This window comes from Corvus cornix, chromosome 10 (assembly GCF_000738735.6).
Source record: "Corvus cornix cornix isolate S_Up_H32 chromosome 10, ASM73873v5, whole genome shotgun sequence".
NCBI classification, from domain to species: domain Eukaryota; kingdom Metazoa; phylum Chordata; class Aves; order Passeriformes; family Corvidae; genus Corvus; species Corvus cornix.
In genome coordinates, this window is record NC_046340.1 from 10,491,024 (window position 1) to 10,505,727 (window position 14,704).

General features: G+C 48.2%; 1 protein-coding gene and 1 long non-coding RNA gene across 3 annotated transcripts in view; one reads left to right on the forward strand and one right to left on the reverse strand.

Annotated features, from left to right (window-relative positions):
• The window catches only part of LOC120410554, a 34,791-nt gene extending 24,652 nt beyond the window's left edge, over positions 1-10,139 (forward strand). Inside the window, exons 3-5 of the long non-coding RNA XR_005602810.1 lie at positions 3,298-3,430; positions 9,451-9,510; positions 9,928-10,139. This is a non-coding gene — a long non-coding RNA (uncharacterized LOC120410554). The remainder of the gene's footprint in view (positions 1-3,297; positions 3,431-9,450; positions 9,511-9,927) is intronic.
• IGDCC3 (immunoglobulin superfamily DCC subclass member 3) overlaps positions 271-14,704 on the reverse strand; it is a 102,472-nt gene continuing 88,038 nt past the window's right edge. The window contains exons 8-14 of one of the 2 annotated variants that reach the window (XM_039557895.1): positions 13,335-13,582; positions 12,631-12,795; positions 7,707-7,895; positions 7,343-7,447; positions 6,203-6,341; positions 5,780-5,987; positions 271-5,690 (exon numbers count right to left, since the gene is read on the reverse strand). In XM_039557895.1, coding sequence (XP_039413829.1) covers positions 5,526-5,690; positions 5,780-5,987; positions 6,203-6,341; positions 7,343-7,447; positions 7,707-7,895; positions 12,631-12,795; positions 13,335-13,582 — 1,219 coding nt within the window. In that variant the 3' untranslated portion in view covers positions 271-5,525. Of the gene's footprint in view, positions 5,988-6,202; positions 6,342-7,342; positions 7,448-7,706; positions 7,896-12,630; positions 12,796-13,334; positions 13,583-14,704 lie in introns of both variants that reach the window. The other variant, XM_039557894.1, reaches the window with a different exon arrangement.

Genomic DNA, 14,704 nt, shown 5'->3' on the forward strand with positions numbered 1-14,704 from the left:
AAAAGCAGATGCAGCAATAGCTGAACAAGAGCCGAGATTCTTTGGAAATTGATTTGCACTTCCAAGCACAGGTGTCACACTGTGACCCTGGAGGTTTCATCTCACCCAGCTCCCAAAAAACCCCTCAGCCCTTAAATGCTGAGTTTTGGAAGCTGCTCTTTGAGAGGAGCTGGATTCATTGCCATCCATCTGATGTGATGATGCCCCAAGTTGCCCTGCATGATCCCCGCACCACAGTCCTGCATGTGAAAAGAAAAGCCCCACACAGGCTCATTTATTCTAGTTTTATTTTTCTTGTACAAGTAGCCACAGGCTAAAATCTAAACAGAGCAAACTACAAAAAACCTGGGTTTTATTTTATTATTATTTTTTTACTACAGAGCTAACAATTGTGGGATCAGTGGGATTTCAGTACCAAGACAGTTCAAAGTAAGAAAGGTAGAAAATAAACAGTAGAAAAGTGCTTTGCAATTTGGGTTTTTAGTATTACTCCTAACAGTTGATTCCCTAAAAGGACTGGGACAAAGGTTTAGCATTGGTTTCATTATGACTTTCTTACAAACATAAAGATATTGCAAGTTTACATGATAAATAGGATCAAAGTACAAATCCTTCTTTGCTTTTTAAGTCAGACCCTGATCCAAAGCTCCATGAAATCAGGCTTGTCCCCGACTCGCTGGGCTTCACAACTGGCCCCGTCCCTTCTCCCCACATGATGCTGAAGCCCAGGCTCTGCCCTTGGAGTAAACCTGGAGCCATTTCCCTGATTCTGAGTGTTCCAGGGGGGTTCAATGCCATGGCCCCATGCCAGCAGCACTTTCAGCTGGGGGTGCTGTTGCTTCACTCGTCCCCATCTCCCCGCCCGCAGCTCCAGCCCAGGCACCTTCCTTTTCCTTTCCTATTTTTAATTTGGAGGGTGAGGGAAACAAACGAGCCGGCATCAAGTTGCTCAATGGGATCTGTAACCTGCCTGCTCTGGCGCGCATGGGAAGGGATAGATTTCCACACAATGTTTGCACAGATGAAGTGAGGAGCTCCCCCCGTTTGTTTCCATAAGCTTTTAATTTCCTTTTTTTTAACCAATCTTCCCAGGCTTAAGTGCTGTCACTCAGCTCAGAGAGGGCTTGGACACTGTACTGATCCCCCCTGAAATGCCATGGGATGGTTATCCCAGAGGAACACCCCCACAGGCAGCAAAACTCTTCCCTTCACTATCCAGAGGCAACAACACTTCATAGCTTCTCTCCTCTTATTACCAACTTAAAACCTACAGTACCTTGGTATAATTTTGGGTGGAAGCTTTAAATTTCCCAAACTGGTCCAGCACTTAAATACATCAGCACCTTTACAAAACAAGGAAGAAGAAAGATAACGGTAGACAAATAAATACCTGAATCCAGCATCGTGAAAATACCCTGTCACAGCATGAAACTATTCCCTGTTCAACTAAAGACAATGTGGATACTATCCCTGAGGAAGAAGCCATCTCTGGTTAACTTGAGATCTCCAAGAATAGGTTGTGCCCATTATGGGTTACCAAAAATTAAAAGAAAAAATCAGCTTTTGGATATTTATTCCTTCCTATAATTTCATCTCACCACAGCCAGAAAATAAGAGGGTTTTTGGGATCAGCTGAGAAAAGGCAACAGGTTGAATTAGTGTAATTATTTGAAAAATACTACAGGATGAGATTCCTACCCCAAACACAGGCGGTTTCCAGCAGTTTGCACCAGATCCAACACCTGCCCGTTATCCAATGGTTTTATCTCTGGGTAGAACTAATTCCTCCCATCAGGAAAAAGGTGGGGGGACGAGGGGGGGGCAGAAAGGAATGAGAAGCCTTGCAACCTGTTCCTTAGATGTTGTGGTGTGTAAAGAAGTGTGAAGGGAGTGCTGCCCTTGGCTGGCAGGCGGGCGGGCACCAATGGTGAAAGGCGCTGGGAACCACCTTGGGACTGTCTGGCTGCCTCCGCCTCTGGTCTGGGGACACCAAATGATGCCTTGACCCATGTCTTGTGACACAGCCCCACATCTGCAACACACCTGCTGTCCCACATCCACCCAAATATGTGTCTACCCTAGTACAACTTGTCTGCTTGAGTACAATTGTGCCCCAAGCACAGAATAAAATTCCATCAGTTTCCTTCAAAACCAGGGCAGCAGTTTGGATGAACGAAGGACACTGTCCCCCATGCTGAAACCAAACACAAGCTCTTTTTTAATTCTTTTTTCTTTCTCATTTCACAGATTAAGGGCCAGACATACTCTAGGTGATGCTTTCCCAAGTTTTGGGTTGGGACAGCTTCGCCTCCAGCCCAATTCAAGCACTGAAGTACAGTGAGTGGGGCTGTTACGTGTCGCTTATTCAGCTGAGTGACAGCTAGAAGCACAAAGCCAATATGTAATTTTGAGTGGGTTTTTTTGCCCAGTTTGGTGGATTTAGGTAATTCAGGGAAGACCGTGTATCCTCATGGATCACCAGACTTCAGCCACACCCCTTCAGGGACTGAGCTGCTGCAACCGTCTGCGTTAGGTCCCAATGGTACAGACTGACAAGAGTGGAAAAGAAACCCCAAAAAATAGGAAAAGCTAAACATCTAAAAAATAGTCTTTAAAGATTTACATCCATTTTCAACCATCTCAAACCAACACAGAATCTGCATTGGTTTAAGCCACCACATTTCTGCATAATTAAAAAAAAAACAAAAGAAAAAGCTCTACTCTTCACATACTATTGTATTCCGACTAGTCAAATGGCACAGCATTTCCCTTTAAAAAAAGGAAGTAGTGACAAATACTTGTTACTATTACAATATCACAATAATATGATATTAATTTAATAGCATGTTCACAGCTCCAGGAAGTCTGAGCTGAACACTACTCTAGGTTCTGTGTTCACTTTGGCAACAGTACTTATTCAATGTGAATGGTGGCATTACACACATGAAAAAAACAATAAAAAGAAAAACTGGGCTGGAGTGGGAGTGGGATGTCAGGAGAGGATCAGGTTGTCTTTGATATGAGGTTATAACTCGAGCTGTTTGGTGTCTTCTCCTCCCTCCTGCCTTCCCCTAACCTCGGCTCCTGCGATGGGGTGGGCTGTGCTATTGGTCTCACATAGCGCTGTCCCCCCACAGTCCCTTCCCAGGCTGTCTCCAGGTCCAGCATCACAGGTGTGAGCAGGGATCCTCTGACAGCCCATTTAGCCTCTTTGGTGGGGTGGGGAGAGGCTGTTTGGGGGGGTTAATGCCAAAATTTAACCCTTCGCATCTTTACTGTCCTGCATGATGTCTACAGGAGGAGAAATTTTAATGGAAGAGGGCTAGGAACACTGAGCCTGAACAGCTCCTTGCTCTTGAGATTGGTGCCATTACGTCTACTTGGGCCAAGCTGGATGAGGTAACATGGAAGGACAGAGTCCTGCTCCCAGGTAACCCTGCCCAGTACCAGGGCTCAACTCAGGGAAGAGGCATTTGCTCATCCTCCTGTATATTGTACTATTTACACAGCCATCAGTTTCATCCCATTGCCAGCTGGGCAGGTCATGAGGGGTGTTTTTGACACAAGGGACTCTCCCACTGGTACCATTTAAAAAAATGCAATTAATACTTTTTTAAAAAAACCCTTAAACTAATTTCCTTTCCTGATTCCTTTCACTGTCCTTGCAAATACAGCAACGTTTGATTTACCACCACCTACACAAAGAGATCAAACCTTCACATTTGCCTGGATTTAACCACCTCACACAGCAGGGAAAGGGCTGCCCTCCGGCACCATCTGGCACCTGGTGTCCCTGTCCCCCATGTGTGCCCCCCTCTCACCCATGGACAATGCCAGTCACACACTGACTCACAAGGCTGCACCACGCCAGGACAACCCAACCTCCACAGTGTCAGGTTGGTGGTTGATCTCTGGAAGGGACAAACCCTCTCTTTGGTGTCAGGAGCTCCTCTGCCCACCCTGGGCATGGGGAAGGAGCAGCTCTGGCGGCCCCCAGCATCCTCCTTGCCTTGTCCCGTCTGGGGAACTGAACCCTTTTTGGCTCTACTCATCCTTTGGACATTCTCCTGTGGCTGGAAAGGCGCTGGAGGAGCTGGGAGCAGCTCAGTAGCATCTCAAGGGATTCTGGAAGTGCTCTGTTGGGGTTTCCCCATGGGTGCTCCTGATAGCAGGGTGGGCTTTGGGACAAGACAGTGACATCCAAGTTCCCACCTCCCAAGGGTGTGTTGTGCTGCTCGTGCCAGCACATGCCATAGATCATCCTGCTGGGAATCAGCCTTGGGGAGCAGCACACTGATGAGGCAGAAGGGTGCCCTGGCCCCAGCACTGGCATCTGAGCACCCCATATCTTCAAACTCAGGATGGACTGGTGCCCAAATCAGCCCTGGAAGGGCAGCGGTGCCAGGGAGCCACACGGCATCGCGCTGCTTGTCTGTGACAGCCCCAACAATCTTTGAAGTAAAAAACCACAACACGAATCTCCGCCACACAAAATCACCCCAGAACGCCCAAAAGTAAAGCTCATAATATCAGTGAAGCATTGGGCTTCACTTGGGGCTGGGTGGGAGATGCAGGAATTGGGGAAGAGGGGACACACACACACACACGCACGCACACTCTCACACATGAGTTTCTCTCACGCTTGAGGTAGAACATTGCTTTCAAATGTTTGGAAGTGCTTTACATGGGAATGACAACAAGGAAGCCACCAAGGTGGCGGGTACAGAGCGTGACTGCTGAGGTAGGACCATGCTTGTACTGACCAAGTGCTATGCTACTTGTTTGTTTGAACACGAAGGAAGACACAGGTATTTCTGCTTCCCAGAAGACATTCATTCCGGTTGAGGTAGGTTCTGAGTTCACTCGGGTTGTCTGTCCGAGTCTTTCAGTAGCCCTCAGGCATCCTTTGACACACATACACTCTTTTTTTTTTCTTTTTTTTTTTTTCATATTATTTAAAGTCAATCCGCAAAAAAAGTATCCTGAGAAATAGCGAAAGTGTACAAAATCATCAAATCCATGGAGAGAGAGCCTTCCTGGGCCTCGATTTTTGGAGTCAAGTTAGAAGGATTTTTCCAAATCCAGTCTTCTGGAAATGAAAAATAGATCCAAAAAGTAGTCCTAAAGCTGCTGATCAGGAAAAAGTCTGGGATGCCAAGAGATGGGGGCTCCACCGTATCTCCAGTCTGTCAGAGACTGGAGAGTTTGCCAAACTCTGCCAAGGAGTCTGTTACATAGCAGCTGCAGGGAAAATCCATCATGACCAGTCTCCAGAGAGCCGTCATTGGAAGAAACACATTGAGAGGCTCAAGAGAGGTCAGAAAGATAAACTTCACAGAATTTCCAAAAGGCTGTATACATATATATATATTTATATATATATATAAAAATAAAGCAAAACAAAAAAATAACAATCAGACCGTAGAAATCTTCAATTGACCTGAGATTGACAACTCGTAAAGATATCACCAGCCGCGGGTTTGGTTTCTGGTAACTCCTACAAGAGGCTTTGAGTCTTGGCAGTTTTATCCTTCATTGGCAGGACCATGATTGGGAGCCGGAGCAGCAGGACTGCTGCCACAGGGGTTTTTTGGGAGGGGGTCTGGCTGCTCCTCAATGATGCTGAACTCATCCAGAGGGAGTGTGGAGATCTGGGTTTCATCATGGGGGGCTGACGGGCTGTGAGCCAACTGGAGAGAGAGAGTGGGGGGGGACAATGCAGTGACAGTGACAGCTCACGGATGCACAGCCAGGTGTGCTCCCGTCCTGCTGGACTTACCATTATTCCCTTCTCCTGCTGCTCCTGGGATGGGGATGCTGGAAATAACCTCTCCAGCTCATTCATATCCAGCTGCTTTCCGTTCAAGTCCCGGTCGTCCCTGTCCCTACGAGTGGCCCCGTTCAGGACAAGGCCCGTGGCGCTCCGCTGGCTCCGGGGGATCTGTGGGGTTGACAGCTGCTCCTGCACATTTTTGCACATCAGCAGCCTGAAAAATAAAGAGATGGAGCCTGAGAGTGAGAGAGGTGGTTCATCCTCTACTCCTTCCCCCAAGCCAGCGTCTGCCTTATCCCTGTGCTACACTCCTTCATCCTTCAGTCTATCCTATAAAGTCCAGCATTGCACTGGGAATGTGAGACTCAGTTGGGCACACCCACAGTACCAGGGACCACCACCCCTGAGCAGTGGTGTCAGCATCCCTACCTTCCTCGGTACCCAAACATAAGGAAGAGGATGCAGAATATGATGCATGTGACACCGATGTGGATCCCGATGATGATGCCCGTTGTGGAGGTTTTATTGTTCTGCTCATCCTTCATGCAGTCACAGGGAGGATTCAGCACTGCCAGGAAAAGGAGAAGAGGGAGGTCAGTGGTGCTACTCTTCTATTGCTCCTCCAGCTTTTGGGGAGCCCACAGCCAAAGTCAGAGTCTTGGGCAGTGCTGGGAGCTGTGTATAGGAAGAGGAGCACCACGTGGGAAGCAGGGGGGTCGCTGCCTGCCAAGCACCTCCCTTGCTCCCAGCACCCCAGGAGGGTGCACGCAGCAAGCACAAGACTGGAATGTCTGTAGTGAGCCAGCCCCATTACCTGGCTGCTGTCATTAGACACAATTAATGAAAAAACCCACTCTGATGTTAATTTTTGCAATCCCCCATGCCAAGGTGGGAGGTAAGAGGCAGCCACCACATCAGAGCAAGCTGAAACCTGATGGAGTAGACAGATGCCAATGAGATTAGTATTTACTCCAGCACAGACAGACTAATAACTATCTCTTGAAGATATTCCCATTGGAGGCTTAAAAGGCTTCCAAGAGCAGCAGGATGTTTTTTACACATAGATGAATATGAAAGGTGTGATCAGTTAAGAAATTCCCTCTAGAGGTTTCTCCTTTGTTGCTGTGTAATGCAGGGCTCACACTCTGCAGCCATTTCCTTTTCCAAAGCCATGTGTCCTCCCTTTTGACCAGTGAAGGTCAAAATATCCAGGAGAGCTCCAGGACAGCAGAGATGCTCAGTGCACCACGTCTCACCTGAGGATGGCAGCTTGTACCTTATGCATGGGGGTTGTTCATGTTCATGGCCTCACCTCTGGTTCAAGTTTAGGGGACAAACCTGGCATATGCAAAACATTTGGTTTGTCTTCTCCCCATTGGTAAAAAAGCCATCCAGGTGCTCTCAGCCCTGCAGAGTTTTGCCTCAGCATTATTTGTGATGCTGAAAATAAATGAGTGGCTGAAGGTGAAATGAGGGTAATGCCACAGGGGGCACGCAGGATGTGTTTGGCCTCACCACCTTCCTGCAGAGCTTCCCAAAACCAGCACTGAGACCCAGGTCCCATCTCACCTGTCCTCTCCACGGTTTCCCTCAGGGATACGAAGCGGACAGTGGAGTTTCCATCTCCATGCTGGTTGTAGGCGAGGAGCTTGACTTCGTAAACCACCGATGCGTCTGCCCGGGGCGGGACACAAGAGGGACAGTTCAGGTGTAACCATGAGCCTCATCTCCCCCAGTAACACTTATTTGGGAAAAGAAATCTTACCAAATACACACAAGATGCTGCAAACAAGTACCTGTTGCTGGGAAAGCACCCACAAAACCTGGGGGAGAAGCTGCAGCATTAAGGGGTTGGGCTGCACATTTGAGCTCTCTCCTGCTAATCACGACAGGGGTGGGGAGGGGACATGGATCAAGGTGTCACCATACTCACCCAGGTGGGTAATGTTGTAGGCAGTGACGTTGCTGGCCAGGAGCACTGGACCTGTGTACTGGGAGAGGTGGACTTTGCGATAATACAGCTTGAAGCCTTTGTGCTGGCCCAGTTTGATGGAAGGCTCCCACGTTGCCTGCACGGTGGTGCTGTTAATGACTTTAATAAAGAGGGATGGCATGGCTGGGACTGAAACAGAGAGAGAAAGACAGTGGGTTGCATGTGCTTTTTCTGTTTGTGTGATGAGAAATTTCCCAGCAGCCTTTCCCTGCAGTCACTGCACCAAAGAATGTGCCAGCTGAGACTGAGAAAAATCTGAGCACACCAGAATCTGGTTTAACAGCTTTGAACTTCTTCAGGGAGCTGCAGGAGCTTCCAAGAGTTCCCTCTGCTCACATCAGCAAGCAGAAGCTACTTTTACACTTTGGTTGCAATCTGATGCTCAGCCTGGCCGGGTCAGGGCAGGAATGCAGTGACTTTGGCAATGCATTCTCAAATTCCAATTTTTTGCCCTCACCCTGAGGCACAGACCTTTCAGAGTGATTAATCCCCCCTTCCTGGAGGAAGGAACCAGATGGGATGGAGCTGGAGACATTCATCTTAAAAGTGTGCTAGGTACCTGCACTGGCTTGCAGGGGGCTTGCTCTCCCCATCAGCTTTAGGAGGGAGGTTTGTGACTGTGCTGGGGACTCAGGAGAGAACTGAGGCATCTTCATCAACAGCCCTGAACAGCTGAGCAGCCCAAGATCCCTGCACAGCCCGAGATCCCTGCACAGCTGGGGCTGGCTTGTTTTGGGAGGCAGGCACTTACCTGACCTTAGGGGCACACAGGGGGTTAGCTGGGAAGATGTCCCTGCTGCTGATTCTAAGTCCACCAGGAACATGCTCCAGTAAATGCCCCAAAACCCTGCCCTTATTCTCGGGATGTGCTGCAGAGGGGGTCAGACCATTCCCTCTCCAGGTCCCCAAAAAGCTGCCTGGCCCCATCCTGCCCCATCGGTCTGGATTGAGAGGAAAGATCTGCATATCAAAGCCAATTTTCTTGTGATACCTGGGTTTTCCAAAGCTGACTCTGCCCCTAGCCCAGCCTTGTGCCCTGGGCAGCACTGGGGCATACAGTCCATGTTTCCTCCTCCCCCCTGCTTTCTCCTACACTGGTCACACCAATACCAGATATGTCTCAGCAGGACATTTCACTGATGATTTTTTTTCCTCATTTCCACAAAACACCCCCAGGCTAAACTCTCCCATCAGTTCCCCAGCCTTTGGCACCATCCAGAAAGTGCAAAGCATGAGGTGCTGCAGGCTCTGCCCTGCCCAGGGCTCTGCTCCAACACTGGCACCAGGAGGGAGAAGAGTTTTTGGGCAGCAGGCACCAAGTTCAGCTCACCCCACAGCAAAATCATCCAGCAGAACAGCCCTACTTCTCCAGCAGCCTCCAAGCTTTGAGGTAGAGCTATTTTTCCAATCCCACATGATTAGAAGCTCAGCAGTTCCAAATACAAGGATTGCTGGGCCTGAACTGGACTGAAGCTGCTTTCTGGCTTGTTTCTCCCTAAAGGGTCTCTAAGGATGAGCAATGCAAACCTGGCCTTTGGCAGAGAGTTCAGCGCAACCATTAGTGAGCAATGGGGAAAAGCAGATGAAGTGTGGCCATGTCAGTCTAAGACTGATGAGAGCTAAAAAGGGCATTTTCTCAATTTAACAGTAAAACTGCACAGCACAACCGTTTGTCTTTTCCCAGGTACTGAGAGCTCAAGCCTTCCCACAAGGAGATTTAGAGGAAGGATGGATGCCTCTCCAGGTGAGCAGGAGGGTCTGGGCAATCCTGTCTCTTCCCAAAGTGATGCCCTCCTTCAGGCTGCAGGAGCTTTGCTCGATGTTTTCTGAATAAGCCCATGGAGATGAACAAGTCCTTGCTGACTGCTGCATATTTCCACGTGGATTCGGGAGGAAAGACCCAGTGTCCTGGGTCACATTAATGAGATCCCATCCTGCCTGAGTGCTGCCAGTGGGAAAAAAATGGGCTGAAGTACTCCTTCTTGCTAGGATTTTATTCTGATGTGCATTTCATTGCTGGGAAGGCTGAACTTAACAATTCCTGAGTACAAAACACAGAGTAAAGTCTATTTATATCAGAATGTGCCATTCCTCCCAAGGCTGTGTATTTTTGCAGTCCAATTAAATACTCCTTTTTTCTCATTCTCCCAATTCCCTCTAGGGCAAAATCCCCGCTCTGAGAAGTTGGACCCTTGCTTAAAGCATCACTTTTCCAGCCACAGATGAAAACACCACAGAAAGGGAAATTATCACATTATCCCATGGACAAAGAAACACTGATGTGGGCCATCCTGATTTGTGAAGAGTTGGCTTTATTTTATGGTTGCAGAGCCTTACATTTAATAAAAACCACAAGAATATTTCTCCTTCAAAGTATGGAATATATCGTATTTATTCAAACTTTGAGTATATATATATGTATAATACTGATTATAGGTATATGCACTCGCAGAATGCATGTGCTGTTTATAACGTGATTACACAAATAAGTGTATACAATGGAATATATCTGTGTGTGTGTAAATATATGTACACACACCAGCAGATAGGTGCTTCACAGAAGTATATATTAGACATAATATGGAGCTACTATAAGTGAGGCATCTCCCTCATGCTAAGGGCTGGGATACTTGTTTTCCTCTTCCGTGCTGTTTGGAATTTTCCCCAGGTCATTTCAACTTTCTTCTTGAAGGCGTCTTTAGCCGAAGATGACTAAAGGAACAGTCTTCATCCTAGAGAAATGTCAAAAAGTCCTGGAGAAAACCCTAAAAAGCATTAAAAGACAAGAACAAAGGAGTGTGTGCTGCTTAATGAAGCAGAAAGCATTTGAGATTTAAAATACCACAGCATTTGTGAAACGGCGTAAAGGAGAATGACAGGGAGGAGGCAGAAGAGCCTTCCCAGAGAGTGAGGTTTATGGAGGAGGACAAGGTTCACTTGGGTCCCTTCTCTACAGCGTCTTCCCTTCTACTTTCCATCCAAAATCAGTACTGGCACAAAGGAAGGAGCACTGTGTCTCAAGAAAGCATCGGAGGCTTCAGCCAAGCATGCTCTCAGCGTATTGCCAGCCCTGAAAAGCTGATGGCCCCGAGCCAAAAGTAACCCTGCTCCTCTGTTTTCTGAGGAATATTTCATATTCTTGCTCCAAACAATACCAGGATAACATGGTCACTCCAGTCTCCAGCTGGCAGCATCTCTGCTGCCCTGGCTCCACTGAGCTGTCCCTGGCTGCTGGATATGGCATCTTGGAAAATCCATCCTTTTCTGAGGTTGTTAGCACAGATCCAGGGGTTCCCAAGCTCAGGGTGGACACAGCTCTCTTGTGCATGTAGGGAGGGCACAGGGTGAAACGGCTTGGCCACGAGAAGAGACAGATCTGCAGTGAAACCTAAATTTGGTGACAAAAGCCACCGGGCCCTGGCTCTCTGAGCCGCTCTCCTCTGTGAGCAGAAGGCAACAGGCACCCGAGTGAAGCAAAGCAAACAAATGAAGCCAGAACTGGGGCTTTTAAATAAATTTTTACCTTCCTACAAGGCAAACACAGGCTGGGGTTGAGTGACCTGAACCAAGCAAGTGTCCATCATCTACAGAGAGCTAATTCCTGAAGCTTTTTTACACAGGACAAGCCTTTTTTAAAGGACAGCAGGACAGAGATACCTTAAAACTTCAGAGAGCCAGGAAATTTATGATTCCATTACCAGATACCTAACTATTCCTGTCATGATTGAAAGTAATAATGACAAAAAGTCCTCTCTGACTTGACCTGGACTTCTGCAGTCACCAAGCTCTATAGAGCATGGCTGGCTTGTAGCTCCTGGGGCTGAACTCAGAGTATCGGGTCAAGGAGTTTCAAGCTTTGCCTTAGCCCATCCTTATGCCTCTAAATTGGGAGGAAAAACAAACTCCAAGGGTGACTGATTCCCTGCAGAGTACCAAGGAAAATAAACTTGCAGAGCAACAACCCAGTGGGTGAGGATTTACTGGTGTTTTTGCTTATATTCTGTAATAAATATGTGCAAGGGCTGAGAACAGAATGAGAACTGGATCCCCCACCTGGAAGTCAACACACTTTTCCATTTGATCCTAAATAATATCCTCATACCCATGGCCCTCTCCGCTGGAAATTCATAATTACTGAATGTTCATGAGAATGATTCCTAAGAAATTAGTCTCCATATCTGAGACAAGCCAGGATTCAGAAATAGATGATTCTCTAGGAAAATATTCTTCCAGTTCTGACTGACAGATAACACTGGGGCTGTGGTTTCTGCCTTGTACCTGTGTGCAAGGGTCCTGTATTAAAACACCCACTGTCTTACTGGGGAAGTTAACTGGTGGCCAAGTCAGGGGAAAAAAGCCTTAGAGATCACCCTAACTTCCCACTGAAACAGAAAGCTGCTCCAGGGTAGGGATTTATAGGTCAGGACAGCTCAGCTCTAGTGTCATTTTCCCAGGATAGAGCAGAAAATAATAAAATCTTTAGAAGTGTGGCACCTATCAAGTAAGAGCTGTGAGTACCAGAGCTGCTGGAAGATGCTGCTTGAGCAGGAAGTCTGCATTTAGCAAGGAGTTTAGGAACAGCCCAGAGCAGCTGCAATGCACAAGGCCAGGCAGGTTTGCACTCACCCCCTGCTACAACATCAGATGGGAGAGACGATGCTGTGTTTAATCAGTCAACCCCCCTGCAATGATACAAGTGAGTTTTACACAATATCCCAGAGTAGGCGGAGCAGCAGGAACAAGGAGCATCAACACCACAGGCTACAGTGCCACAGTGCTGTGGGGCAGTGTTGGGGTGACTGGCACTGCTGCTACACACAGCATCTGTCAGCATCTGAGGGTCCCTGCACAAAGCGTTCCTTACCTTCCCCCAGCGTGCTCACCACCGTCACTTCTGAGGCTTTGCTGGCACCCCGGGAGGTGTAAGCCTTTATATAAAAGCTGTAGCTGGTTGAGGGCTCCAGATCAGTCACTAGCTGCTGGAAGGTGCTCTTGCTAACAGCCTCCTGGTACTCCATCTCTATGGGATCTGAAATGCAAAGGGAGAGAGAACTCAGCAGTGCTAGGTTTTGCAAGAGATAAAGAGAATAAGCAGATGTTGCAAGCAGTAATTTTGGTCCCTGGGGTGGATATGCTCCCACTCATTTCTGCTTACATTTCAAGACCAGGTTGGATAAGGCTTTGAGCAACCTGGTCTAGGGCAAGATATTCCTGTGGCAGGGGTTGGAACTGGATGATCCTTAACGCCCCTTCCAACCCAACCCATTCTGTGATTCTCTGATTCTGTGATTTTTGTGTGCTTTGCCAGAGAGCTACATGGGCAGCAATATTTGACTATGTGGGTTCACCCTCCCCACACTTTCAATATTTACAATGGTATATTTAGTATTTGCAGGTATTTACAGTGTATTTACAGCCTCATCTCTGCTCTTCAGAAACTGGGAGGTGATGGAGAACACTGATGGCAGCATGGACTGCTGCAGTGCAGACCTGGTTTTACTTAGTGGGCCGTGTTGCTAAATTACAGGAAGGCTGAGGATGCTTTGAGCAGTGGGTGTAGCACCGTACCTGCAGCTTTCCGGATGTGCAGCACGTAGCCAATGATCTCCTTGGTGTTCTGCAGGGGCTTTTCCCAGGACACTTGGATGGTGGTTGCAGACACAGTCTCTGCCCTCACACCCTGAGGAGGGCTGGGCAGCCCATCAGCCCACAGCACGGTGAGGCGGGCACTGGCCTGCGTGGAGCCCGCACTGTTCTCGGCCAGGCACTGGTAGATGGCTTCATCCGCCTGGTTGATCCCGTAGATGGAGAGAGTGCTGTGTGGGGACATGAGGGGGACAATCATTACACTGACTGCCATGGTCCCCATGCTGGCTCTCATGGCAGGGCATCCCATGGCCTCTGTTTCCACAGAAAGCTTTCAGCAAGCTGTGGGCTGGTGCTTTGGGGGAAGGAAAAGTCCAGGACGTGGATGCATCATTCCCTGGAACCCGTGACTGGGCAGATTGTCTGTCTCAACCTGCAGATACTGTGGTTCAAGTACAGCCAGATGTGGACACAGGGTGGGACAGGAATCAGCAGGATCTAAAGATGTGGATTCAGGAAGATCCCAGTCACACTACAGAGCCAGCTCTGTGGCAAGTGCATGCACACATTCAAAAGAGCTTTAACTGGCTTAGCTCCAGTATACACCAGTGAGACCCATCCAGGCACTGCACACGGTTGCTAAGCCAAGTCTAATCAAACACAGCCAGAAAGCCCTCTAGTGATGCTCTAATTGCATTATAGCACATTAGAGCTCTCTTAGGGTAACACTGGGATTAGCTCATTTATCCAGCAGGGTTACAGCCTCAGCTCCTGCTTCTGCACTCCAGAAACACCATCACCATAAGCCAAAAGCCAAAGCTTATGAGCAAGTCACAGGTTTTGTCTGCAGGACCTCCGAGTGTATTTTTGATGCTGGTGCATCAGAGCTTGCTGCCTTCCAGGAAACAACCAGAACAGTTCTTCCAGCGTGCTCTTGGGGGCTTCCATATCAGGCTTAGATGCTGTTTTCACTATCCAATAAAGAACAGGCACTGGCTACCCTGGAAAACATCCCTAAAGGAGGGGGAAAAACCAGCCATATACCAGCCTCCCAAATGAGCATATTCCTGAGCACAATGCCCATCACTGCACAGGGACAACCAGAGTCCTTGTACATGTGGCCACATGAACTGGAGGCCTTTCTGCACTGCAGGACCCTCCAGCAATGGCTGTGAACGACTGGAGCAAGTTCAGGGCCAGCTCAATATCTTTAAAACAACACCAGCAAATACTGACTCAGAAATAATTGTGTGACACATTAGCTCTGTCTTGCCATTTGAACGTGCAAAGCAGCTTTTCTTGGTAACATCTGCTCACAAACAGGGACCCTTCGATGAAAGCTCCACTCAAAA